This window comes from Heterocephalus glaber, unplaced genomic scaffold (genome assembly GCF_053883595.1).
Source record: "Heterocephalus glaber isolate CG9 unplaced genomic scaffold, H.glaber_assembly_v1.0 deba00000818, whole genome shotgun sequence".
NCBI lineage: Eukaryota > Metazoa > Chordata > Mammalia > Rodentia > Bathyergidae > Heterocephalus > Heterocephalus glaber.
This window is the reverse complement of record NW_028258164.1, coordinates 13,637,693-13,665,217: the sequence shown is the minus strand read 5'-3', so window position 1 is coordinate 13,665,217 and position 27,525 is coordinate 13,637,693. Positions and strand designations below refer to the sequence as shown.

Genomic DNA, 27,525 nt, shown 5'->3' with positions numbered 1-27,525 from the left:
GCCCTTCCAGCCTCCCTGACTATCTGTCTGCCACATCTGTACTTTGACAGGAGTCTCCAAAAAACTAATGCCACTCTTTGGGGTCTGGTGCTTTTCCTTGGTGAGGATTCCAAATTAGAAGAGAATAGGGTGAGAAAGAATGGAAGGTCTCAGCTCAGGTCACCAGGATGGTAGCAGTCAGTGAGGAGTCGGTAGCAGAGAGTGTGGAGTGGCCAGGGCACTAAAGCCACCCGGTGCCAGTGAGACCTGTCCTTCATGAGCACTGCTCTCCTGCTCCTTGGCTCCTGACTACCTTCATGTCTTACTTCCTGTACTAAGTGTCACTGGCACTCACGCTTTCTTTAAAATAGACTCCCGGCTCCAGTAGAGCAAGAACCCAAGAGAGGTCAGGCTCAAGAGAATAGCACAGTACCACAGATCCCAAACCATCTCAGCACCAGTGCCAAGTGCCCAGCCCAGGCGTCGAAGCCCCCCCACCCTTGGGACCTTGCTCCACACAGTAGCACCTTGCACACCTTTCAACCAAACTCCTGCTAATGACTCAGGTTCCTGCACAAAAAGGTGTTTGTCAGTAAGACTCTCAAAAACAAAAAAAACCCTGAAAAAACAAATACGTGTTTGTGAGACCTGACCCAAAAGTGCTATCCTCAAAACCACACAAACAAGGTCCTGTGAATCTTCCTTTATTATTCTTGCCAGAACACTAAATCATTATTTCTTCAAAATAAGAAAGCCAACCTAGCACAGTGCTTAAAAACAGTGTCCAGAGGGCTGGGGATTTAGCTCAGTGGCACCGCACCTGCCTTTCAAGCACAAGGTCCTGAGTTCAATCCCCAGTACCACAAAAAATAAATAAATAAATAAATAAACAACCACAAAAAAATAGTGTCCAAAGCCAGGAGTGGACCAATGATCACCAGAGGACACAGAATCCTCCTGTTCCCCATCACCAGTGCTGCAGAGTATTAGACATCAGTGCTCAGTGACCATGCCCACTCCAAAATATGTCTGAACACAGATGAAATCAAGAGGGTGGCCCAAATGTCCCTATTCTGACTAACAAGTGACAATGCCAGCCTGACTCCACACTTACCACTTCTGAGGTAAGATTTTTTTTTTTGGTACTGGGGATCGAACCCAGGACCTTGCCCTTGCAAGGCAGGTGGTGGAACCACTGAGCTAAATACCTGGCTGAGGTAAGACTTTCTAAGCCTGTAGAGGAAGGGGCTTGCAGACCACTGTCCATCCCACCACAACCAGCCCAGAAGAAGGGGCTTCTGAGCCACTATCCCACCACTCCCAGCTCAGAGGAGCTGAGCCATGCACGTGCCAACAACATCCCCCCCCCCGACCCAGGTCAAAATGAGAAGACAAGTAAACAAGTTTCAAAACCAGACTTCCAGAGACCTACAGCAACCCCAAAGGGAAATGAGATGGAACACTCTGATACTCAACCACCTGGACTCCCTGAACTGGCAACAAAAGAGGATCTGGAAATAATGAAATCAGAAATAATTTCTCAGATAACAGCAGAGATTGTGCTTATAGTGCAAGACATGATTAATAAATCTAGAGAGGATCTGAGGAACATGATGGAATCCCAACATAGGAAACAAATGGAATCCATAAAACAGATGCAAATAGATTTCCAGGAGATCAAAAACTCTACTGAAATTCTACACAGCAGAATGAGCCAATGTGAGGACAGAATTTCAGATATAGAATATAAGATTGCAATTAATGACCAGGAAAAGAAAAATTGCTGTAAAATTGTAAGGGACCATGAGAAATCAATCCAGCAGCTGCTAGATGATGCAAAGAAGAATAATATAAGACTGATTGGAGTCAACGAAGAAACAGGAGAGAGTGCAGATGACATAAAAAAAAAAACCTGTTCACAGAAGTAATGGCAGAAAATTTCCCAAGCAGGGGAAAAGAACTTGACATACAGATAAGTGAGGCCTATAGGACTCCAAATAGCCTTGATCAAAAAAAAAAATTCTACATATAGGCATACAATTGTTAAGATTCCAGAAGCTCAACAGAAGAACAAAGTTCTACAAGCAGTTAGAGAAAAAAAACAAATCACATACAAAGGAAAGTCCATCAGAATCACAGCAGAATTCTCAGCACAAACCATCAAGGTAAGAAGAGCTTGCAGTGATATATTTCAAGCCCTAAAGGAAAACAGCCTCCAACCCAGATTGATGTACCCTGCAAAACTATCTTTCAAAATGGATGGAGAAATAAGATATTTTCATGACAAAGAATACCTTAGGAACTTCATGAATACCAAACCAGCACTCCAAAAAATTTTAGACAATGTCCTAGGAACAGACATTGAGGATCACAACCCCAGGAAGCAAAGCAGAATGAACCCATTGGGCATGACAAGAAACTAAATGTAAAGGGGGAGAATCCAACAAAAAGAAAAAGTCATGAAAATGATAAGTCAATACGTATCAGTTATAACCATCAATGTTAATGGTCTCAATTCACCAATCAAAAGAAATAGACTGGCAGAATGGGTCAAGAAGCAAAATCCAACAATATGCTGCATACAAGAAACACACTTAATTCAAAAGGAAACTCATAGACTGAAAGTTAAAGGGTGGAAAACAATACTCCATGTGACGGGAACCTGAAAAAAGCAGGAGTAGCTATCGTCTTTGCAGATCAAGTAGATTTCAAACCAACATTGATTAAGAGAGACAAAGAAGGACACTACATCCTTGTAAAGGGAACCATCCAACAGGAAGAGATAACAATCATAAATATATATGCACCAAACACTAGTGCACCCAACTATATAATGCAAATACTAACGGACATGAAAAGTCATATATACACTAATACAATTGTAGTGGGGGACCTCAATACCCCACTGCCACAAATAGATCAACTAGACAAAAAATAAGTAATGAAATGCTAGAACTCAAGTGAACTCTTGAACAAATGAACTTAACAGATGTTTACAGAGTGCTCCACCCCACAAAATCAGAATACACTTTCATCTCAGCTGCACAGGGATGGTTCTCCAAAATAGACCACATACTTATGCACAGAACATGTTTAAGTAAGTGCAAAGGAACTAAAGTTATCTCCTGTGTGTTATCAGACCATAGTGTGATGAAATTGGAGATCCATAGCAAAAGAAACTGGAAAATCTTCATAAACACGTGGAAATTGAACAACACACTTCTAAATAACCAATGGTTCACAGAGGAAATTAAAGAAGAAATCAGACAGTTCCTTCAATTAAATGACAATGACAATACAACATATCAGAATCTATGGGACACAATGAAAGCAGTCTTATGAGGGAAATTCATAGCAGTGAATACGCATATTAGGAAAACAGAGTGAGCCCAATTAAACAACCTGATGCTGAACCTCAAGCTTCTACAAAAAGAAGAGCAGGACAACCCCAAAGTTCATACAAGAGAGGAAATTATAAAGATCAGAGGAGAAATCAATGCAATGGAGACTAAGAGAATGTTACAAAATATCAATGAAACCAAGAGTTGGCTCTTTGAAAGAATCAACAAAATTGACAAACCCTTAGCCAACCTTATCAGAAAAAGGAAAGAAAAGCCCCAAATCCATGCAATTAGGGAAGAAAAGGGTGAAATTACAACAGACCCAGCAGAAATCCAGAGGATCATCAATACCTATTTCGAGAACCTATACACCAATAAGATGGATAAAACAGAAGAAATGGACAGATTCCTAGATATGTATGAATTACCAAAGTTGAACAAAGAAGACCTAAAAATTCTAAACAACCCAATATCAATCAATGAAATTGAAAATGTAATTAAAAACTTGCCAACAAAGAAAAGCCCGGGTCCTGATGGCCTCACTGCTGAGTTCTACAAGACATTTAGAGAGGAACTATTGCCACTCCTATTTAAACTCTTCAGTGAAGTTGAAAGGGAAGCAATACTCCCAAATTCATTCCTGGAGGCAAGCATCACCTTGATCCCCAAAGCAGAGAAAGACCCAACCAAAAAAGAGAACTATAGGCCAATCTCACTAATGAACATAGATGCAAAAATTCTTAAGAAGATACTGGCAAATAGAATACAGAAGATCATCAAAAAGATCATACACCCTGATCAAGTGGGATTCATCCCAGGGATGCAGGGATGGTTCAACATAGGCAAATCAATCAATGTAATACACTATATCAATCGAGCCAAGGACAAAAACCATATGATTATCTCCATAGATGCAGAAAAAGCATTTGACAAAATCCAACGTGCATTTATAATTTGAAAAAACCCTACAAAAAATTGGAATAGATGGTCTCTGCCTTAAACTGATAAAAGCCATCTATGAAAAACCAACAGCCAATATCATACTAAATGGTCAAAAACTGAAATACTTCACACTCAAATTAGGAACAAGACAAGAATATCCACTATCACCACTCTTGTTCAATATTGTTTTGGAAACATTAGCCACGGCAATTAGACAAGAGAAAGAAATAAAAGGAATAAAGATAGGAAATGAAGAAGTCAAACTGTCATTATTTGCAGATGACATGACACTCTATATAGAAGACCCCAAGAACTCCACCAAAAGTCTTCTAGACTTAATAACCAAATTCAGTCAAGTAGCTGGATACAAGGCCAACACAAAAAAAATCAATAGCTCTCTTCTACACAAACAACAGACTCACTGAGAGAGAAATAGGGCAAATAATTCCTTCACAATAGCATCCAAAAAACTGAAATACCTAGGAATCAACCTAATGAAAGAAATCAAAGACCTCTTCTCTGAAAACTATAGCACTCTGAAAAGAGAGACTGAAGATGCTATCAGAAAATGGACAGACATCCCCTGCTCCTGGGTAGGAAGGATCAATATAGTGAAAATGGCCATACTTCCAAAACTGCTATATAGATTCAATGCAATTCCAACTGAGATCTCAGCAGAATACTTCATGGACCATGAGAAAACAATCCAAAAATTCATTTGAAACAAGAAGAGACCCAGAATAGCAAAAGCAATTCTAGGTAACAAGAGACATGGCAGGGGGTATCACAATCCCCAACTTGAAACTATACTACAAAGCTACTGTGATAAAAACAGCATGGTACTGGCAAAGAAACAGACCTGAGGACCAGTGGAACAGATTAGAAGATGCAGAAACAATTCCAGACACACTCAGCCATCTCATCTTCAATAAAGGAGTCAAATGCCCTCACTGGATGAAAGATAGCCTCTTTAATAAGTGGTGCTGGAAAAATTGGGTTTCAACTTGCCAAAGATTAAAACTAGACCTATATCTCTCACCATCCACTAAACTAAAATCGAAATGGATTAAAGATCTAAATATTAAGATAGAAACACTGAACTGGCTGGAACAGAGGTTAGGTAGAACTCTGGAAGGCACTGGTGTAGAAAAAGATTTTATGAACAAAACCTCAGTTGCCTGTGAACTACCACAATCAACAAGTGGGATCTCTTCTTATTAAAAAGCTTCTGCACAGCAAGAGAAACCACCAGCAGTGTGAAGAGACAACCCACAATGTGGGAAAAAAATCTTCACCTGCTGTTCCTCAGACAAAGGTCTACTATCTCAAATCTATAAAGAACTTAAAAAGATCAGACCTCCCAAATTTAAAGACCCAATCTGAAAATGGGCATCTGAAATGAACAGACATTTCTCAGACAAAGAAGTAGAAATAGCAAATAAGTACATGAAAAAATGTTCAACATCACTGGTCATTCAAGAGATGCAAATGAAAACAATGCTGAGATTCCACCTCACTCCAGAAAGAACGGCTGCTATCATGAAATCAACCAATAACAAATGCTGGTGGGGCTGTGGGGAAAGAGGAACCCTGCTCCACTGCTGGTGGGAGTGTAGACTGGTGCAACCATTGTGGAAATCAGTATGGAGATACCTCAAAGAACTAGGACTGGAAATCCCATTTGACCCCACTATTCCACTGCTGGGTATCTTCCCAAAAGAATTAAAAGAATCATACCACAGTGATGTATGTGCACCCATGTTCATAGCAGCACAGTTTGTAATAGCTAAAACTTGGAAACAGCCCAAATGCCCATCAACTGGAGACTGGATAAAGAAAATGTGGTTTTTTTATAAAATGGAGCACTACTCAGCCATAAAAAATGAGAAATTAGAGACATTTATAGCTAAATGGATGCACATTGAGGCGATACTCTTAAGTGAAATAATAAATAGGACACACATGTGTAAATACCAAATAGTTTCTCTAGTGTGAGAAACTGGAAGTGTAAATAAGAACTAAAAGGTATAATAGAGAATGTGAAATAGGAAGAAAAGGGGCAAAGGGGAAGTGGGAGGGGTAGGAGAAAGGAAAGAAGGGAATGGAATGAATATGAGAAAATGGGAACAAAGTCTTTGTAGATAGGGAGGGATGGAGAGGTTGAAGGGAGGGCAGGGGAAGGGGGAAAAATAAGAACCAAGAGAGACTATGTAAAGGTGCAAATTTCCATTGATGAATGTCATTATATTGTATACCTAAAATGTACCAATGATTAGAATGAATAATCGATAATGTAAAATAGGAAGAAAAGGTCCAAAGGGGTAGGGGTAGTGGGAGGAGCAGGGGAAAGGAAAGAAGGGGAAGGAAAAATGCTGAGAAATGGAAAAAATGGAAATAAAGTCTTTGTAAATAGGGAAGGGTGGAGGGCGTGAAGGGAGGGCTAGGAATGGGGAAAAAATATGATCATGTAAAGGTACAATTCCCAATGAGAAATGTAAATGTGTTGTATACCTAAAATGTACCAATAAAAGAATTAAAAAAAAAAAAAGAATTTCTAAGCCTGGCCATAGGGCTACTTCCACCTCCTAACCACGCTCCACCCAGAGCAAAGCCCCACCTCTGTTCAGTCCCCTAGCCTGAGCTGATGAAAAGTGCTCTGCCTCTGAGATGTCCCAGGACACTACACGTGGCTCTGCCCTCACTACCTTCAGCCCCTAAACCCGATTTTATTCAGTTGCATGTTTGTCCTTGGGGTTTGGACTGAAGGGCACAAATAGAATTTTGAATGCTGTCTGACCTCACATCTATAAAAAGAAGGTATTGATAATAAGACACCTTCCTTGCAAGGTCCATATGAGGACTAATGTATGTATATATATGATTTTATATGCTATGAAGATCGAATTATATATAAATCTATATGTCATTTCCTGGGATAGAATGTCAACTGCAATTATTATCGCTGCTATTGAAATGATAGCTTTATTATTTTTGGGTGTTCTATAAGGACAGGGACTCAGAATATTCAGTTCTTGCACCGGACTGGCCTGAAATAAGCTAAATGTCCATCCATGAATGGATGGTTGTATGTTGTATGTGTTTATGTTATGGAGGAAATTGTATCCCCTAAGTGGAAAGAGGGGATTCTCGTGCACTGCAGGGCTGCAGGTGATAAGGTTGGTGGTGGCCACCACACAGAACCTGCTGCCCATCAGTGAACTCTGCAAGTTGACGTTGAACGTGAAGAAGTCATTTCTGCTTTCCCATGGAAGAAAAACTTGAGACCAGGAAGAAGAGACTGAGTTAAGAAAGAAGCCTCAGGAAGCAAACACAGGTCCATAACACATCAGAGTAGGCCAGGGACACAGGCACTGTGTCCAGGACCTTGGCTGGGGCTGCATCAACTCACAAGTGTCAAGAGTTCTCTGGGGACAGGTGTGGGCACCCATGTGAATGAGGTCTCCAGGTGCATTTGGGTTCTGATTCACATGCATAATTCTTCCACTTCACTTTGGCCACATAGTGCCTTACAGGGGTGCAGGTATAAGCCTTCCATCTTAAAGGGATTGACTTACCACGTGGATCAGCCCTCTCCTGACAGGCAGCTCCATTCACACAATCCTAGAAAATAAAGTGGGAAATGATGCATGCATATCTATAATCTCATCTCTTCACAAAGTAAAGAAGTGGAGATTCAATTTTATACTGCAGAGTAACCTGCTGATTAGGATGTGGTCAAACCAGGGTCCCAGTCCTGGACCTAGTTGGCCTTTGTGGACCTGTCCCAAACCCCACTGATGCCACTGTGACAGGTTCCCAGAGGTAGAGATCTCTCCAGGGTCTCTTTCTCTTGCTGCCCCCCAGTATGGAGTTAAAACTTCTGACATGAGGTCCATCAGGTGGGCAGATGGAGACAACAGGACAGAAAATCAAACCCAGGACTGACATCTCTTCCTCCTGGCTTGTGAATCCATGTAATTGCTTCCCCCAAATAAAAATAGTGATACACTATCTTGAGGGATTTTCTCTTCCGCTGTTCTCAGACACATCCTAGACTTCAATTTTTTTTTTTTTTTTTTTTTTTTTTTGCGTTACTGGGGTTTGAAGCCAGGAACTTTGCACTGAGCCACACCTCCAGTCCTTTCTGATTTTTTCATTTTGAGACAGGATCTCAATAAATTGCCCAGGTAAGACCAAAGCTTATAATCCTCCTGCCTCAGCCTCCCAGAGTGCAGGGATTACAAGCGTGTACCACCACACCTGGCTCTAATCTTATCTTTGTTATTTCCCCCATATCAGCCAAGGAAATCTCCCTCTGCTTTCTTTCCTGACATCCCCCAAAATCGTTGAACCTTCAGTCATCTTTCTCCCTGGGTCCTCTCTATTTAGCTCTGATTACCAGATTTCTTTCACCTTACATTGCTCAGTTTCCTGAGCTTTGACACTACTGCCACTGCAGGTCATCTTTACACAGAGTTGTTGGGAAGGGCTGGTCAAGTATGTCTGGAATTTAGTAGGTGCTCAATAAGTGCCAATTGCTCTCTTATTTCCATCCTGTTTGGTCTTATTATTTATCACCTCTAAAAAGTCTCTGCAGGTCAGGGATTTAGCTCAGCAGTACCTTGCCTTGCAACTTCAAGGTCCTGAAAAAAAAAAGGACCAAAAACAAAAAAAAGAGAGAGAACCAAAAGTCTCTCCAAGCAAAACTTTCTTTCCCTGGCTCACCTTGCACTGGCTTTTCACCCTCTGACACCTAGGCTCAGGTGCATCTGTACCAACATTCCCTGCCTACACTGAGCGGCTGGGTGCTGGGCTTCTAGGCAGAAGTCTCTCAGTTGTAGTGTCAGCTCCTTAAAGGATAAGCCTGCATTCTGGAACCTCAACTTAGTTGCAAATACTGTACATTTTCCTTTACCTTAAAAAACATCACATGAAGTATCACCCTGGCTATTGTGAGTGAAATGGATTGAGAGATAAGGGCCAAGAATGAGCATAGAGAGAGTCATCAGCAGATTAAAATAGCACAGGCAAGAAAGGACACTGGCTTGGACCAGATGGTGGTTGTGGGGATGGAGATCAGAAGTTGGAAATCGGGAATGCTAGTTGCACAAGACTTGGTGATCTATCAATGAGAGCTGGCCATGGTATCAAAGCTGACCTCTGGGCTTCAGTGTGAAGAAATTGGGTGGACAGTATCACCGCTTGCTGAGTAAAGCGGGAATCTGAAGTCTTAAGAGGTTTAAGAGGAAAGTCTCAAACCTTGGGCAGGGTAAGTGTAAGACAGGATAAGAGATTCCATTGGAGACGCCAAAGGGTGACTGGGTAAAGGAGTTGGAACTGCAGGAGCTGGGCTAGAGTTACTCACTTCGGACCAAGGCATGCAGTCTGAAGGGATTAATAACATGGGATCAACTGGTAAGAAAACAAAGAGTGGAACAAGGGCCAGAATGAAGCCCCAAGAACAGCCTCAGCTGTTAAAGCCAAAGACTGCAGGAAGACTCAGCACTCTTTAGAGTCACTAGAAGGAGAGGAGAAAAAAACATAAAGGGTGATTTCAGTGAAGACAGGGGAAGAAATAGTCTAGATTCATTTGTGTATCCATTAATACAAGGGATTATGTAAGACAAAGGCTGAAGTCGGAAGTCATTCTGCTGACACTGAAGTGACCCAGAGTCTGACCCCTCTTCCTACTCCAGACTATGGATGAACATCTCCTCCTGTTCCCTCAACTCGGGGCCCTGGCCCATTTCCTCACTAGCTAATTCTTGCCTGAAATCGGTGGCCTTCGGTTCTGAAGTTCATGTGCCATAGTCCTTGACTCTCCACCAACTGCTCGATCTTGCTGAGGAGCTGCAACACCTGGGCCGCCCGCTCACCCTCATCCGCTTTGTTGTCCACAGCACAGTAGCGGCCTTCAACACTTCCAACCAACACTTTAAGAAACTCTTTGCTTTCGATGTAATCCTGCAGTGAGTTGTCACCCAGCTCCTCCTTCCTGGTGAAGACTATAAGGATGTGCCTGCTGGCCTCTGCCCCAAACTCCTCCTGGATGCCCTGGAAGGTCTGCTCATCCTCCACAGTGTAATTTCCGATGGGCACCACCAGGAGCAGCGCATGGAGGCCGGGAGCAGAGAGCTCCAAGCACTGGTCCATGTTGCCTGGTTTGGCTTCGACACAGGCTAGCGGGGAGAAGATGTCAGGCGTGTCGATGACCACCACCTGCCTCCCTAAAACAGCCCCAGTCTCTCTCTGGCACCGCACAGTCACATTCTGCAAGCTGAACCTGGAGTCAAACGCAGCTCTGCCCAGGATGGTGTTCCCAGTAGCACTTTTTCCTGCACGCTGTTTCCCCAGCAGCAGGAGTCGCAGGCTGGGCCTTGTGCAGCCCTGCTCCAAGGATGAGCTCTCCTGAGACCGGCTCCTGCTGCTTCTGCAGGGACAAGAAGCAAACATCAGGGATCCACTCACACACAGGGCAGGTGGGGTGCAATGAGAATGCTCATGCTCTCTTCTCCCTCAAAGCTTCTGCTCCTGAAGTCCTAACTCCCACTACACTGATTCCCAGCATCTCACTGCACTCTTGTCTCTGAAACAAACCCTCTTATTCTTTCAGAGTTCTTCACCATTCAGAACCATGGCGAGTCAGATAGGTTAGAAACCATAGTAAGGAAACAGCTTTCAAAGTTCAAGGCAATCTCATAACTAATAGTAATGATCAGATGCTACTAAAAATACAGATTCAGCTGGGTCCCATGGTAGGCACCTACAGTCCCAGCTACACAAGAGGGTGAGGCAGGAGGATCACTTGAGTCCAGGAGCTCAAGACCAGCCTGAGCAACATAGCAAGTGAGACCACTTCTCAAAACAACATAAAAATTTTAAAATAATGCAGGTTTATCTAGATCTGAAAAATCGAACCTCAAAGGAAGAGGCTGGAAATCTGTATTCATCAAATGCTAAGTAGTAATGACTAGCCAAGTTTGGGAAACACTGTCATATACAATCAAGTGGTAACATGAACACATTAGCAAGTATAATGTGGGGTGTACATGAGACTCTAATATTGCATTGCAGGATGCAAACTAGAAAGCATCATTCATGGGAACCATGCCTGTCACGTGCTATGGAGAGCTGACAGAGGAGTGTGGAGGGGGCATGACTACAGGCTAAGAGCCAGCCTGGTGCCCCTTCTGCTGCTCACTAGCTGAGATCTCCAGTGACCATTGAACCATTCCAGACTCTGTGTCCTCAGGCATAGGATGAAAGTAGCATCGTCTATGTCAAGAAATGTTTTTCCAGCACTGGGGATTGAACTCAGGGAGCACTGAGCTACATCCCCAGCATGTTTGTTTGTATTTTGTTTTCTGATGTGTGCCTCTGTGTGTGTGTGTGTGTGTGTGAGACAGGACCTTGCTAAATTGCCCAGGTTAGCTTCAAATTTGCAATCCTCCTGTCTCAGCCTCCAGATTAGCTGGGATTAGAGGTTTATGTCACCAAGCATGGAACATTCACCTTACCTTCAAAGCTGGGCGTGGTGGCAAACACTTGTAATCCCAGCTACAAGGGAGACTGAGGCAGGAGGATCACGAGTTCAAGGCGAGCCTAGGCAACTTAGGGAGATCTTATCTCAAAATAAATTTTTAAAGAGAAAAGTGGGAATGTAGCTCAGCGGTACAGCACTTGCTTAGCATACTTGAGGTCCTGGATTCAATCCTCAGTACAAAAAAAAAATGTCTCAAATGAGATGATGTATAAGAAAATGACTTGTATATGAAAAAATTCTTGAGCCGGGTTTTTAGCTCAGTGGTGCTGCTGCCTGGTTCACGAGCGTAAGGTCCAGAGTTCGATCCCCAGTACCAAAAAGAAAAAAAGAAAAAATTCTCAACATCATAAAAGATCAGAGAATATAAATCAGAACCACAGTAAGATATTACTGCATTCCAGCAGTAATGGCTATTGTCAAAAAGACGAAAGATAACAAGTACTGGTGGTGATGGCGGCGGGGACATCCTGGCCAGTGAATAGAAGGACCCAGGGCCTCGAGTGTGAGCGTGCTAGTATAAAAAGTACATAGTGGCTCATGGGTCGAAGGATGGCATGGTCACTATCTCCATCCCCCAGGTGGAAACACAGATCTTTATCACCAGTACCTAGAAATTTTGACGACTACAAGCAAAGATATCCTTCTGAGCATTATGTCTGTGAATATAGAAAAGATCTGAGAAGACCCAATACTTGGAGAATGGACAATGAGAAACATGGACAGAGTAAAACAAAGATTCCCCCTCACGGAAATTTCTATCATAGATCTTATGAATATAGATCACCTTCCCCAGACGTAAGAAACTCTTTTGACAATGTTTACACATATAAGCCTCACCGAGTATACTCGCCTGGAAGACGGGATGACAACAGAAGACCTCAGTATATGCCCCCATACTCAGAAGGTGTACCCTACCAAGAGCATGAGAGGAATCCTTATCCCCAGAAAATGCAAGGGAGGTATATTCCTGATAATTATAGAGTGAGAGGAAGTCGGGGAGGAAGGAGGTCAATCACAGATTCCTTTACATTTGAAGGAAAGTGGCATGAAGATGAGTTCAGACACCAGAAGATCCAAGAAGAAAAATATTTCCAGTCACCTAGAAGAGGCCCAGAAGACTTTGACACAAGAAGCTCTTTTCATAAGAGGTATCCTGAGGATCGTGATTTCAGAAAATATGGACACACATCAAAAAGAATTAGTTCTTTTTAGACATGGAGAGATACAAAAGCAGAGAGCCTGCCAGGAACCCAAAGTGGAAGCCTGAGCATTCTTTTCCACCTTACCAAGAGAAGAAGAATCAGCGGAACTTTGGACCCCAAGCTCATCGATATGCTGAGAGGGAACATCCAGAGATAAGTTCAGCAACCAAAGTGTCCTGTGACTATCACCACAAGCATAAGCTCTCGGATGATGACCAGGACTTTGCTGATGGGAGAACTCAGAAATACTTGAAAGAAGAAGATAGAAAATATTCTCCAAAAAGCCCTGTAAATAAAGAGTCAGATTGTTTTAATGCTGGGGGAGGCAGAGAGACTGAAGGTGGGCTAGTCAAAGATCCTATTAAACCACCTAAGAAAGACTGCATTCCCTGTGCTCATTCAAATAAAAATGAAGTTAATTTGAAGCCCTCTAATGACAAATGGAAGAAAAAAATAAAGAAAGAAGAAGACTGCAGAAAAGAGAACAACTCTTACAGTAACCTACCGGATACAAGTCAGAACCTTGCCAATGTGAAACCCTCACCTGCCAGTCTTGGGAAGAAATCACTTACAGCTAAAGTAGATGTGAAGAAAAATGTAGATCCATCCAGGAAAACTGAGAACTTTCATCCAGTGTTTGAACATCTCGATTCACCTCAGAATAATGAAAACAAATCTACAGGAGAACGTTCTCAGGAAATCATAATAATTCATCAAGTTAAAGCAAATTATTTTCCATAAACTAACATTACTCTACATGAATGTTTTTCAAAAATGCAAGACATGCACAATACAGATGTAAAAGAAAGTCAATTGAATTCAGATCCAGAAATTCACAGGAGAATAGATATATCTTTGGCAGAGCTTCGGATAAACAAACTATGCTATATGAATCAGATCAGACTCTGGTCAAAGTAGTAGATCCCAATGACCTACGACATGACATTGAAAGGAGGAGAAATGGGTGGTGACAGAATGAAGATAAGCACATTTTTCACATAGCTAGTGCTACGGAGAGGAATGATCAGCATTCCAGTTTTTCAAAGGTGAAGAATATTCATACTGATGGATTCCAGAAACCTACATATTTTATAAAAACTAATTTTAGAAAATTTATTCAGCAACCTTACATGAATTATACTATGCAGAGAAAAGATATTACTCAGAAATCATCTGGCGTTGAGAGAAACCAGCAAAGCGTTAAAAGACCTTTTAAGAGTTACTTTAGAGGTGGCAGATTCCAGCCCCAATATAAATCAGACCTGGTACAGAAGAGCTTATACATTCAGGCTAAATATCAATGTTTACGATTTGCTGGTCCAATGGGATGTATCACTAATAAATTCAGGGACAGGTCACCAGGGAAAGAAAAGGAATATACGAAAGTTGCCACAGAAACCTAATCTGGAATTATTGCAAAAGGAAAGGCCACTACAGGAAGATATCTGGGAGCATCTCTTTTTGTCAGGAGTTAGAATTGGCACTAAGGCACTAACACTGTAATTTTTCTTGATAAAATAACTTTATTTTTCAGTAGTGGAATGTTGCAACTTTTTTACACTTAACAATTGCTTTTAAATTACAGTATTCAATTTAAAGGTTGTATTAACTACCGTTCCTTTTGCAAAAAGTTTGAATAGAATCACTTGAAGGGCATTATTTGTTGTTGCATTTTTCTCTGACCATGGTTTCATCTAGAGAACTTAACCAAGTTATATCCAGACATTTATATGTTCAAAAGTTTTGTTTATGTAATAAAGACAAAAGTATCTGAATTGTATAGTGTCTGTAATGGAAGAACTTTAAACAGTGGCCTTACAGTAGTAATTTTATACCAAGTTTTTCTTTTTCTGATAACATTTTGGCTTATAACTTGAAGTTTTCTTAAGTTTCTGAAGATCAAGGCCTATATAATTCATACATTTCATATTGTAATAAGGCTAGAGAAAAGGTGCTTTAAATTTTCCATCAGGTAGTTGTGAAGGAACTGAATTTTTAGTAATATGTTCATTCAGGTTTTTTCCACAACTATTTGCTCTTTTCCAGTTTCCAAATGCTATTGTGGAAATATGTGCAGATTTTACAACCTATATTCCATCTTACTTTTCCCTCAGGGCAAGCTTGTGCATATCATATTCTTAAAGGCTTTTAAACAATCTGACAGACAAAAACTCATATTTGAAAATTGTACTTTATTACTACAGCATTACACATTTTGCAAGCACATCTTATAGACTGTTTATTTTCAGTTCAGTTGATATGTACTGTGTACCCACTATGTGTAAGATACAATTGGTGGAATTTTAAACAAAATGTTTAGGTCCCAGTACCTTATTTAAAAAAAAAATTAAAAAAAATAACAGAATCACTATGGAAAGCAGCATAAAGTTCCCCAGTTAATTAAAAATAGAACTATAATGGTCAAGGGATTTAGCTCAGTGGTTTCGCCGCCTGCCTCAAAAGCACAAGGTCCCAAGTTTGATCCCCGGTACCAAAAAAAAACAAATAGAACTATCATATGATCCACCCATCCCACTCCTGGGGATATACCCAAAGAAAATAAAATCAGTATGTTGAAGAGACACTGGCTAGTCCATGGTTATTACAGCACTGGGTTTTTTGTTTTGTTTTGTTTTTTTCAGTACCGGGGATTGAACTCAGGACCTTGCGCTTGTGAGGCAGGCACTGGGCAACTGAGCTAAATCCCCGGCCCTACAGCACTATTGACAGTGCCAAGAAATGCAACCTAAGTGTCCATCAATTAATGGATGGATTTTTAAAATATAATACATATACACAATGGAATACCACTCAGGCATAAAAAAAAAAAAAAAAGAATGAGGGCTGGGGATTTAGCTCAGTGGTTCCACTGCCTGCCTTGCAAGCACAAGGTCCTGGGTTTGATCCCCGGTACCAAAAAAAAAAGTAGAGAATAGAAGAGTTGATCTCACTGGAGTTGAGAGCAGAATGGTGATTGCCAGAGGCAGGGAGGAGCAGGAGGGACTGAGGGGTGGGAACAGGGTGGTCAACGGGTTAGACTAGAGAAAGAAGTTCTGTGCTATCGCTATGGACAGTGAGTGACCATCTATTTCAAAGGGCTAGAAGCAAGGATTTTGAATGTTTTTAGCATAAAGCAATGATAAATATTTGAGAAGAGAGTTATGTTTAACCTGACTGAAACATTATACAATCTCTACATGTATTGAAACATCACATGGTACCCTGTTAATAGGTACAACTTTACATAGAATTTAATTTAATTTTAAAAAATTACCTTATGAGTTCCATGTCTCATCATTCAGCATTACCTCAAGTGACCCACAAGCAAAACTTTTGCTTCCTGTCCCCCAGGCCTCGTGCTGTGCTGGCTCAGATGTCTTAGTTCCAGAGAGAGAGGAATACTTCTTCCAGAAGAGAGGACAATGGCCCCACAGAGCCAGAAGACAAGCCTCTAAACATTAATCCTCTTCTTAGAACATGGCCCACCAGGGCCGTGGGCCCAGGCATCTGACAAAAGCTTCCTGTGACACAAGGTTTTGTCCCACATCTGAGGACAGTCCCAACCCACCAAGAAAGTGCTCAGAGAAGCTTCCAGAGCCCAGCACAGCAAGTCAGTCATCAAGAGGAAGGGAAGGGCTAACAGGTGGGCTTCATACAGGTGAATTCCAGATTATGATTTTGGGAGTATTTATGACCTTCAGTGCCCAGGCAGTGGGATCCTAACTGTGAAGGCTGGGAAGTGTTAGAAGACTGGACATGGAAAATCACTGTCCCTGTCCTCTGCCTCTCAGAAAGGCTGGCAGTGCCAATAGCACCCTCTGACGTCTTCCTGGGGACTGCTCAGTGGCACTGACCCAAGTGAGAAGGCTCCTAAGAAGACTCCTTACCTCCTTGTTCCTCCCCTTCTACCCTGCCTTCCCCCGCCCTCTTCCTCCTCCTCTTCAGGCTGAGCATGCTTTCCTGGCACATCTCCTCCTAGGAAAGCTGCCCACATGGCTGTCCTGGCGAGTGTGCTTGTCCAGGTTAGGGTGACACACTGAACCCGGAGGAAACCTCCACAGAGCCCTGAAATCCAAGCCAGCTTCCATGGGCCAAGCCCATCCTCACTCCCACATTCATGTGCTAGCACAACACACCCACGTTCCACACACACACACACTCTACACACACACACATTGCACACATACCTCAGGCCTGGCCTCTGGCCTCCCACTGCCTCAGGACCTCCACACTTGGCCTTGTCCCATCCCTCCATCCTCCGCTGGGTGGAAGCAGCTGCTGGTTCCCCTCAGGCCAGTGGCAGTGACTCCTAAGGAAGGCCTGGAGCTAAGAGATGGGGACAGCGGGGACATGACCACACTTCGAGGGCCTGAAACCCCAGCAGGAGGATTTCTGAGTGTGTCTGGAAAGGAAGAGGTTTCTACTAATAGGTTTCGCAACAACAGAGGCAGAGTGCAGTCACACAGGAAGTGCAGAGTGCCAGGCGCGGGGTTGACACACACAGGAGCAGATGGAACTGAGGCAGGGGACAGGCCACACCACACCACCTTCCCCAGACCTCCACCTGCTGGGGTCCCCACACAACAAAAGACTGTAGGAGCGCAGCCCCTCACAGCAGGCCTTGGCCCGTGGTCCCCGCAACCACCTCTCTTGCCTGGTCTTCCCAAGATCTAGGTAAAAATATGAAGACATTGTTTCCTCCAACCAGCTTCCCACCTCATTTAACCCTGAAGCAGCCTTTACACCTTCCTGTAACAAGTCTCCCCTTTTTCCCCAAGGGTGTCCCTAAAACCTGCAGCCTGAGGCCCGAGCCCACCAACTGGAGCCGCCTTGGGATGAATGACAGCTTCTCCCCAGCGAGCAGAATTCCAGAACAGCAGAACCTGATGGTTTCCTGTGTTTCACAAGACGCAATGCTCTTTTGAGAGAGATCATCGTGTCCCAGTTCCCTGGTCTCGACTTCCCAAGGACGTTCAGCACTTGACTATAGCAAAATCCATACAATGTTACATTTCCCACCACAGTGGTCTTCAAGTGTACCGTGCAGTCGCACTAAGTACACTGTGGTGCACTGCACTCCGAGGCTTTTCCACACTGCCACACAGGACACAGAGGGAACACTAGGCTCCCTGGGCCACGCCCCCTCCCTGTTTTCTGTCTCCATGATTCTGATGACTTCTGACCCTTCCTGGACCAATCAGGCTGCACAGCCCTGGTGGGACCCGATTGCCTTGCTCCCGGAGTCCCGTGAGCTCAGGTTCATGCGAGCAAGTCCTTCCCCAGGGCTCCCCACTCACAGTGCAGAAGCCACCAACTTGAACTCTCACTGGCTTTTTCAGCGTCTAAGATGGTGCTGAGCCCTCCCAACTGCTAAGGTATGGGCCAGGCTGTCCTATTCCCTGGGCTGTCTTCCCATGCTAGCCTTGAGGGTGCCTTTTCCACGATACCAACCTAGAGGAAAGCTGGTTGGGCTAGGCTGGCCCAAAAGGGCTTTTGGAGACACTGAGGCCACATGTTGGTGGGAAAATAGAAAATCTCTCTCCCTCCTCCTCCTCCCTCAATAAAGAAGGACCCAGAATGGGACAAATCTCCTTCCCAGGGTACTAGGGCAATCCATATAAAACCAACTCATTAAAATGATGAGAGCAAAATGTTAGAGCACCTCAGCACAGTTCCGCGGGAGGTGAAGGTCGGTCCTAGGAGAGGTCAAGCCCTAGCGAGATGTCGCCTGCCCAACGTAGACAAGACAGTGAACAGAGGAGAGAAAAAATTCATAAATGAAATAGTAAGCATCTGAGGAGAGTCAGAGTAAAACCAAAGTTCTAGGAACTCCTCGATGATTCAGCAAGATGATTACTTGCTGAGTTGACTATTTTGCAAAATGACCTTTCAGCAAATTAGCTGTTAGGGAATCGATTTTTCCTGTGGAAGGCAAACCGCCTCAGATTCCAGGCCAGCAGAGAGGAAGGATGGAGGTCCGCTGTCCCCTAGTGGCTGCGTGAGTAACGACAGGAGCCGAGAGCGCAGGCTTAGCAGGCTGAGCTCCCCTTCCTTCCCGGCTGCCCCTCAGGCTCTCAGCAGGGGTCGGGGAAAGGGACTGGACCTCTGGAAATCAAACAGCCAGGAAGGTGCAGTTACGCAAACAAGGAGGGGTCCACCAGAACCAGGCACTGCATCGAGGCATGAAGACTCGCGAGACTCCTCCTGACTCAAGGAGATCGAAGTCCTGAGATGGGGGGCAGCCCAAACCTGCCCTTAAGAAACCATCCCAGTGCTCTCTGAGATGTGCTCAGAGTGCACCAGGCGCAAGAGAAGTGCTGTGGACCCTACCGTCAGGCAGGTAGTTAGACATTAGCAGGCCTCGAAGACGAATGGGTGGGGGAAGTCCCCAGTTGAGCAAAGAAACAAAGACCCCAATGCATAATACATTTATAGTCACTGGTCAGGTCTCAGGCCCAAAGCACTCCCTCAGCACACAGTGACATCTCTCAAGGTGAGCATTCTTCTGATCCCTGGCCACCTGGCCCACGAACCCCAGAACAAGGCACACGGCACTCCTGGCTGCCACAACCCAGTGATATCAGGAGAGGAAATGTTCATTAAACACCCTCCTGCCTTAGGTCAGGACCTGGTTTAAATTAAAATTTTATCTTGTGTGAGTTTCTTGAATGATTAAAGCCCCTGAAATAAACACTAACCATCTAAAAAGGAGAGTAAGACATTTTGCAATTCCAAAGTAACTGCTAAATAAAGTATTGATAAGCATGATAAATATCCCAGTTCCCCAAACCCCAGAGTAACTCTTGGGTGCATAAAAATGCATCCAAACTCACACTTGGGACAGATGCCTTTGTGGTGCCAGCCACCTCCTTGCTTGAAGTGTAATTCTCTAAATCTGTTTTACAATAAATCTACCTTTATTTCTGCATGGCCTGTGTGTCCTGACTGAATTCTTTCATCTAGGGCACAAAGAACCATGGAGCAAAGACTTGACAAGGACTCAGCTTCCTGGCAACACTACAAGGTGCAAAGACAGCCAAGGAGGTGAAATAAAGATGAACTCATGCACTGCCCATTTACTATAGCCAGTACTGCAGAGGACAGGACTATGAGGTCCCAGGGGAGGAGAGGTCCAAACAGGACAGGTAACCCCTGGTCTGTGTATCAGAGGCATGTGCGTATTTGCCTGTCAGGGGCTGGAGTGAAAAGTCTCAGGCTGAGGGAGAACAGCAGATGCCACGGGCATCCAGGGTGCTGGGAACAGCCTGCCACGTCCAGGAAATGGGCTCGGCGGGAGAACGGGGGGGGGGGGGGGCTGCAGGGGTCCGAGCTAGAAAAGAGGAGCCACCAAACTAAAACAGTAGGGGCGGGGCAAGAAGAGGAAGAAATTTGCAAAGTGTTTAGGAAATAGAGACAGTAAAGGAATTTCAAAGAAAGATGAACTCTGGGTTCCTTTTCCCTGTGTACCAGTGGCCCTACTGAAAAGAATGCCATTCACAGCATGGACAGCTTTCTTATTTTGAAAAATATTATCACATGTTGCTTCCCTTCAAAGATGGAAAATGTGTGTGTTTACTACAGTTTGGGCAGATGGCAGTACAGTCTCTGGTAACTAAATTTGTGTATTTTGACAACTTTCTGATGGAATTATGTGTTTTATTCAAACACAGCCCATGTTTATTATAATGTTATTCATTATGAAATTGCCCAAGCTGGGGTTGAACTTTCAATCCGCCTGCCTCAGCTTCCTAGAGTGCTGGGATTACAGGCCTGTGCCTCCACAACCAGCTTTACTTTGCACTTTTTTTTTTTTTTTTTTGAGACAAGGTCTCACTATGTATCCCAGACTGGCTTCAAACTCAGTGATCCTCCTGCCTCAGCCTCCAGAGTGCTGGGAATACGGGCATGCGCCACCATGCCAGGCTCACTTTGCATTATTTTGATCTTGCTTGCTTTTCTGAGCTGATTCCAGGACCTAGTTGCTGATCACAGAACTGACTTAAACAGGAGCATCCTGCCCCCAGCTCAGGTCAGCAGCAGGTAGCTGCAACAAGCTTCTTCTTTTTTTTTTTTTTTTTTGGTACCAGGGATCGAACTTGAGCTTTTGGCAGAACCACAGAGCTAAATCCCCAGCCCTTGCATCAAGCTTCTGAAACATGCTGGCCTCTGCACGTAATCCAAGACTTGACTTCCATACAAATGCCCTCCACCTCCCCAAGAGACCCAGGAAAGGGAGCTGGAGACGTTAGTCTGCCTCCTTCCCAGGTCGCTAGCAGCTCCAGAAAGTACTTTCTTTCTCCCCGACTCTCTCTTGTCACTCAGGCATTCGTTTTTCCCAAAGGATGAGCTTTCTGACCTGAGTGCAGTAACAGATATAGCTCACTCTATTCTACCACAGGCCACACCACACCCTCAGCCCCACCCAACAGCCACAGGTACCTGGCAACAGCAAAAGCAAGAATCAGGGCACCCAGCCAAGGGGTCAGGAGAGCAGAGAGCCCAAGTCCCGAGGACATTCCCTAGTTTGACTTTGATCCCTCAAAGAAGATGAGACCCTGGGGCAGAGACTGACTGCTTGTTTATCCTGTGATTCCATCACGGACCCCCACGACCCCCTGCTTCCTGAGCAGAGGCCTCCAACCCAGCCCGAACCAACTGCCTGCCCAGGGGAACGAGGCTCTTTCTCTTAGGCAGCGACGATCCTGGAACCACAGCTGAAATTAACTCGGTTACCTATCAGGATTCCTTCTGGGGTCTGCCTGCCCTCCACTCCGGAAGCCTCTTGGCTGAGGAGTGCAAAATGGTCACAGCTGCCTCAGCTCAGACTGTGAGTGGCTGACACTGCACAGACTGGACAGGAAGGTGCTGGGGTCAGGGACAGAGGGAACAGACTCAGGACCAAGTTCCTGTGATGTCCTGGTCACCACGGTCAGCATGGGTACTCACCTGTGAGTCCTGCAGACCTCAACCTGCCCCGACTGGCAATGCCAAACCCTTTCATGAGGGGCAATCTCCAAGCCCTCATCCTGAAAGGAAAGCAGAGAAGGAGACTGAAGGACACCCAGGCTCCTCCCGCACCCTAAGCACAAAGCACAAAGCACAAGCTCTCCCCTAGGCCCTCCTCGCTCTCACCTTCTCTACTCCTCTCTTGTTTCCAACCATTGACTCCTCCCCAGGCTCACACAGCTGACTGCTGAGACACGGGCAGTTAACCACAATGACTGCTGCTCTTTCTCCTCTTCTTCACCTGTGAAGGAAGTGGGAAGATGTCAGAAACAATCAAAGAAGCCATTAGGTGTCTCTCGGGGTCGCACCTCCCTCCTTGCTTGGGTTTGTTCAAATCCGATCATTATCTAGGGGGCTGGGAGTCCCCGGAGGGTCCAGCCCAGTGCTGTCTACCATGTCTCTGCCCCTCCTTGTAGGTACCGTGGACTCTGTGCTTTTTGCCTGAAGAAAGGGGCAGAGTCAGACAGGTTTTGTGACATTGTTTCCAGTAGCATCAATTCCCAGATAGAGGATGGAGGGGGATTTGAGAATACCGGAGACAGAGGGTAAAGGGAGGAGGATTTCCTCCAGTCTGCAAAAAGGCTTTCTGTTCCCTCTACCCAGCATTCCTGGCTGGAGGAGAAAGGAAAAAAGAGAGAGAGGGGCCAGTCAGTCCTGAGAGAGGGCCTGCACCCCAATTCCCAGCAGCGTAGTAACTGGGGTATGGCAGGGGAGTGACAATGAGAGAAACTGGCTGCCAAGAAACAGGCTACCAGGCAGGCACGTCACAGATTTCCCACCCAGCTTAGTGTGGAAGCTGCAGAGAGGGCTGAACCCCAAAAGGCTGCATGGGCAGGGACAAAGAATAGAGTTGCCACTGGTGCAGGTCTGTGCCCAGGAACCAAGTGGGTGCCCTCTCACCGTGGCACCACAGGACAATGTGGTGCCACCCCCAGGCTCTGAGGAAGGGCGGGGATCAGGGGCGCCTTATTTCCTGTCACCCCAGCAGAGTGGGGGCTTCTAGATACACGGAAATAGGATTTCACTGAAGAAAATGAACATGTATTTTTACAGATCTAACTAAGTAGATTAAAAATAGGCATCTAGATTCTGCCCCAAGGCAACATATCAAAGCATGCGGTTTCCTTTCTTAAAGTGTTGCTTATGTGTTTTGAGTGTGGTTTGCTTTTGTTTCAGGGGGAATGAGGGGAGTCAGGATGTCAACAGAAAGCAACCCTAAGACCTCCTTGACTTCTGGTAACAGGGGCCCCATGGGTTTGGGGTCGAGGCCCCTTGGGTAGGGCTGGACATCGCCTGCACCCTCCATGACCTTTGGACATGGTATTTGGTTGCTTCCATGGACCCTTCCCACCGATAACAAAATTAAACCCTTTTCTATTAACCTCCACCTCCAAAATAGTTAAGGTTAAAAAAATCAAAAACAGCCAGGGTGGGCCAGGGATTTAGCTCAGTGGTTTCACCACCTGCTGCACAAGCCCAAGGACCCGAGTTCAATCCCCGGTACCAAAAATAAAAAAAAACAGCCAGGGATGGCAGTGAGTGACTGATTGTAATCCCAGCACTCTGGGATTACAGAAGGATCAGAAATCCAAGCCCCATCTGGGCAACGTAGGGAATTAGTAAAACCTGCCTCAGAATTTAAAAATTAGAAAAGGGGGGGCCTGGGATTTAGCTCAGTGGTTTGGCCACCTGCTGCGCAAGCGCAAGGACCCGAGTTCGATCCCTGGTACCAAAAAATAATAATAACAAATAAAAATAAAACAATAAAAAATAAAAAAATAAAAATTAGAAAAGGGGGCTAGGGATGTAGCTCAGTGCAAAGAACCATCGATCCCAGAGCACACACACACCAAAAAAATTAAAAATCTGAAAACAGATTCCATTGACACCAGATAATGGAATCTTTTGACTGAAAGGCAGTAGAAATGAAACTAAGCCAGTTTGCTAGCACAAGTCCGGCAAGACTCTAGTGGGAGGGGAAAACAGGGTTCAGCTGAAGGGAACCAGCACTGACCCAAAAAAGGGGGAACACGCTGTTCCCAGGACAAAGAAAGCAATGAGCTTTTATGGATTTGCTGAGGTGAACTAAAAAGCCAGTAAGTTTCCACCAGCCAGGGCTATGGCTCCAAAAGACGTCTTCTTGCAAGGCTTGGACCACCAGGTGGTCACAGTGAACTTGTCCTAGGAATTGCTGGGTTCTTCTTGTGGTCTTCTCCAGGCCTTATGAAGGGCCTTGGGCTGTTGCCACTGCTAAAGAAACAAAAGAATATGGGCAAAAAAGAGGGAAGAAAGAAAGGAAAAGCAACCTATAGCACTCATGGGCAACAGGCCAAATGAACCTTGTATTACACTCTTGGGCTGAACACTTTTAAATGATCAATGTGTCTATGTGCAGACCTGAGCAGAATCTATTACCCAAGGGTTAGGACAGTAAAGGAAACAGACACAATATGATGATAGATTTGCCACTCTTCTATCCCATTTTAGTCACCTATCAGATATTGTAGGCTTGAGGGAAGGGTTGGTGTTTTCAACAAAGGTTGTTTCAAGTTGCTGCAAAGTAACCCAGGCAACTGATATCATAACCAGCACATCAGAGGTGTTATTTACAGTGAAGTTAAGAGGAAACTAATAATATACTGCCTAGCTGTGTGGCCTCTAGAATTAATGACTATTAAGTCTACCAGAGCAAGTAAAGATAGAAAGTTTGTCAAGATATTTTCCTTAGTAACAATTCCTTTGTTTTATACAAGCTTTCTATTTCTGTGATTTTATCAGTCTCATAGCAGGACTGTTGAAAAAAAAGCACAGGGATGTATTAGTTAGGTTTTCATCACTATGACCAAACATCTGAGAAAGTCAGGTTAGAAGAGGAGAGGTAAAAAAAATAAAAATAAAAAAAAATTTAAAAAGAAGAGGAGAGGTTTATCTTGGCTCACAGTTTCAGGTGTTTCAGTCCATGGTCAGCACACTGCAAGGCAGAAGCATCATAGTGAAGAATGTGGCAGAGAAGTACTGCTCAATTCTTGGCATCTGGGGAGCAGAGAGCAGGGTAAGAGGCAGAGGCAAGGGGCCAGGAACCAGGTATTGTCCCCGAGATCACACTCCTACAAACCTACTGACACATCCAACAGGGTGCTTTGCCAATTTCCTAAGCATCTCTCAGGCCAATGAGGTTGACAATCAAGATGAATCACCGCAAGTGGCAACGTGCTGTGCTACAAAGGATAATGTTTCGTGACACTCAGGTGTCTATTCTGCTGTCCTACTGTGGTGGTCTCTAACTATCTCAAGTGGCCTAGGCTACAGCCACTTCGCAAGAAGGACAGTGTGTCCTGAGCACAGCTGGACCACAGTGGAAAGAAGGAAAGCCAATCAGAAGGGAGAAGAGGAGACCAAGGAGACCTGCCCCAGAGCCACAAAAACCAACAGTGGAGCCCAGCTCGGGGCAGTCACACTGGCACTAAACTTGGCTGGGAGACAAAGGAGGTACCTGTGGACACTTAAAAGACCCTGCATCTGGCCCACTGCACGGCCACACCCGTTTCACTCTGGAAACCCTGACTAAGCACCACACGAGGGAAAACTACATCTTTCTCTTTCCCAGGGATACTCAGTGCTGGACAGACTGGCCCCAAGTCAGACACACATCACAAAGTGTCCAAGACCTTTGACACTGCTGTTAGTGGCCTCAGACACCCACCTGCAGCTGGGCAGCAGCAGCAAACCACTGGGTTCATGTAAATTGCGACCTGAGATCATGACCCTGTGCCAAGGTCCTGCGGATGACCCATTGCACAGAGGCTGTCGACCAAGCTCACTGGTGAGCCTGAAATTCTACTGACTTGGTGCCTGGGCTGTGCCAATCACAGGATGCTCTTGCTCTGAGGAAGGGGCCGTTAAGCCAGATGTGGTGACTCACACCTGGAATCCTAGCTGAGGAAATGTCTAAGCAAAGTGTTGAAAATGAAGTGTGGCTTCTCTAGAAGTGCCTATAGTAAAATATGAGAAGAGAGAAATTAAAGACTGGGTTATTAACCACAAGGAATATGAATGTAAAAATTTGGAACTAGACATTCTGGCACATACCTGGAATATGTGTATTCTGGGAGGCTGAGGCAGGAGGATTGCAAGTCCAAGCCCAGCCTGGGCAACTTAGCAACTCAGTGAGCTGCTCAGGGCTCTGTCTTCTGCACCAAGGCCTGGGGCTCCTTTGACCCCTTCTGAGAAGTAGAGGGTAAGGCAACCCCAAGGTGCGACACCAGGTCCCTGAACCTGGCCTACAACTCCTCTACCCCACAGCTCTTGGTTACAGGAATAGAGAATCACAAGAATCAAGGCCCCAGAGCCAGGGATTTAGCTCAGTGGTCAGTGGTTCCGCGGCCTGCCTCACAAGCGCAAGGCCCCAAGTTTGATCCCCAGTACCAAAAACAGTAGTCAAGGTCCCAAGGGCCAGTGCCTAAGAGGAGGCAACACTACTAGGGGAAAGCAAAGACTTCAGGAAAAAACTGGCCTCAGGGTACCCAGAGGCAATCAAAGACTTCCACCTCCTGACTCCAGAATCCTGGCCCTTCCCCTCCTCCGGCCACCAGTCTGTCAGCACCTCTGGCCCTGGCTCTGTCTCAGCCTGGCTCCATCTTGGTTTTCTACCCTGGCTCCCTGGCCATGGTGCAGGGCTCTCTGCTGCCACCTTCTGGCTCTCATCAGCTATGCCTTCAGCACATCTGAGCAGCAACCTTTGATCCTTGCATTTAAAAGATATTTCCCAGAGAACAGTGGTGCACCTTTTTATCTCAGCAGTCTGTGCGGCTGAAGCAGGAAGACCACAAGATTAAGTCCAGACTGGACAGTTTAGCAACTTGGTAAGACTGAACTGTCTCAAAATAAACAGTAAAAAGGTGCTGGGGATGTAGCTCAGTGACAAGACTGGTTTCAATCCCTAGTACTGAAAAAAAAAAGATATTTAGTCAAGCTAGGTGTTGATGGCACTTGCCTATAATCCCAGCTAATTAGGAGGCCCAGGCAGGAGGTTTACAAATTAAAGGCCAGCCTATGCAACTTAGCAAAAACTGTCAGAAAAAGGGGATGGGGTATAGCTCAGCAATAGAGCACTTGCTTAGCATGTATGAACCCCTGGGTTCAATCTCCAGTACCACAAAAAGAATAAGTGAAGGGCTGGGTATTTAGCTCAGTGGTTTCAACGCCTGCTACGCAAGTGCAAGGACCCGAGTTTGATCCCCGGTACCAAAAAAACAAAAACAAAAACAAAAACAATAAGTGAAAATACAAGCCACTTAATGAGAGAAATACTTGAAAATCACATATCTAATAAAGGTCTTTATCTAAACCAGTGATGGCAAACTTTTCAGAGACAAGTGTCCAAACTCCAACGCAAAACTCACCGCAATTAAACCTGAATACTGAGTTTTTGTTTAGAAAAAACAACTTATACATTAACATCTTTTGTCTTAAAAGAAAAACAAACAACATGAATGCCATAGGTTCAACATCA

The 27,525-nt window shown here is 44.7% G+C and overlaps 1 protein-coding gene and 1 pseudogene across 1 annotated transcript in view; one reads left to right on the top strand and one right to left on the bottom strand.

Annotated features, from left to right (window-relative positions):
* Positions 1 to 22,619, bottom strand: part of LOC101724849 (GTPase IMAP family member 8) — a 42,622-nt gene extending 20,003 nt beyond the window's left edge. The window contains exons 1-5 of the mRNA XM_021240909.2: positions 22,434 to 22,619; positions 22,140 to 22,254; positions 21,954 to 22,033; positions 10,032 to 10,692; positions 7,838 to 7,883 (exon numbers count right to left, since the gene is read on the bottom strand). Coding sequence (XP_021096568.2) covers positions 7,838 to 7,883; positions 10,032 to 10,692; positions 21,954 to 22,033; positions 22,140 to 22,169 — 817 coding nt within the window. The 5' untranslated portion in view covers positions 22,170 to 22,254; positions 22,434 to 22,619. The remainder of the gene's footprint in view (positions 1 to 7,837; positions 7,884 to 10,031; positions 10,693 to 21,953; positions 22,034 to 22,139; positions 22,255 to 22,433) is intronic.
* On the top strand, positions 12,355 to 14,410 carry LOC106010699 (BCLAF1 and THRAP3 family member 3 pseudogene; annotated as a pseudogene).
* Positions 22,620 to 27,525: the final 4,906 nt, after the last annotated feature.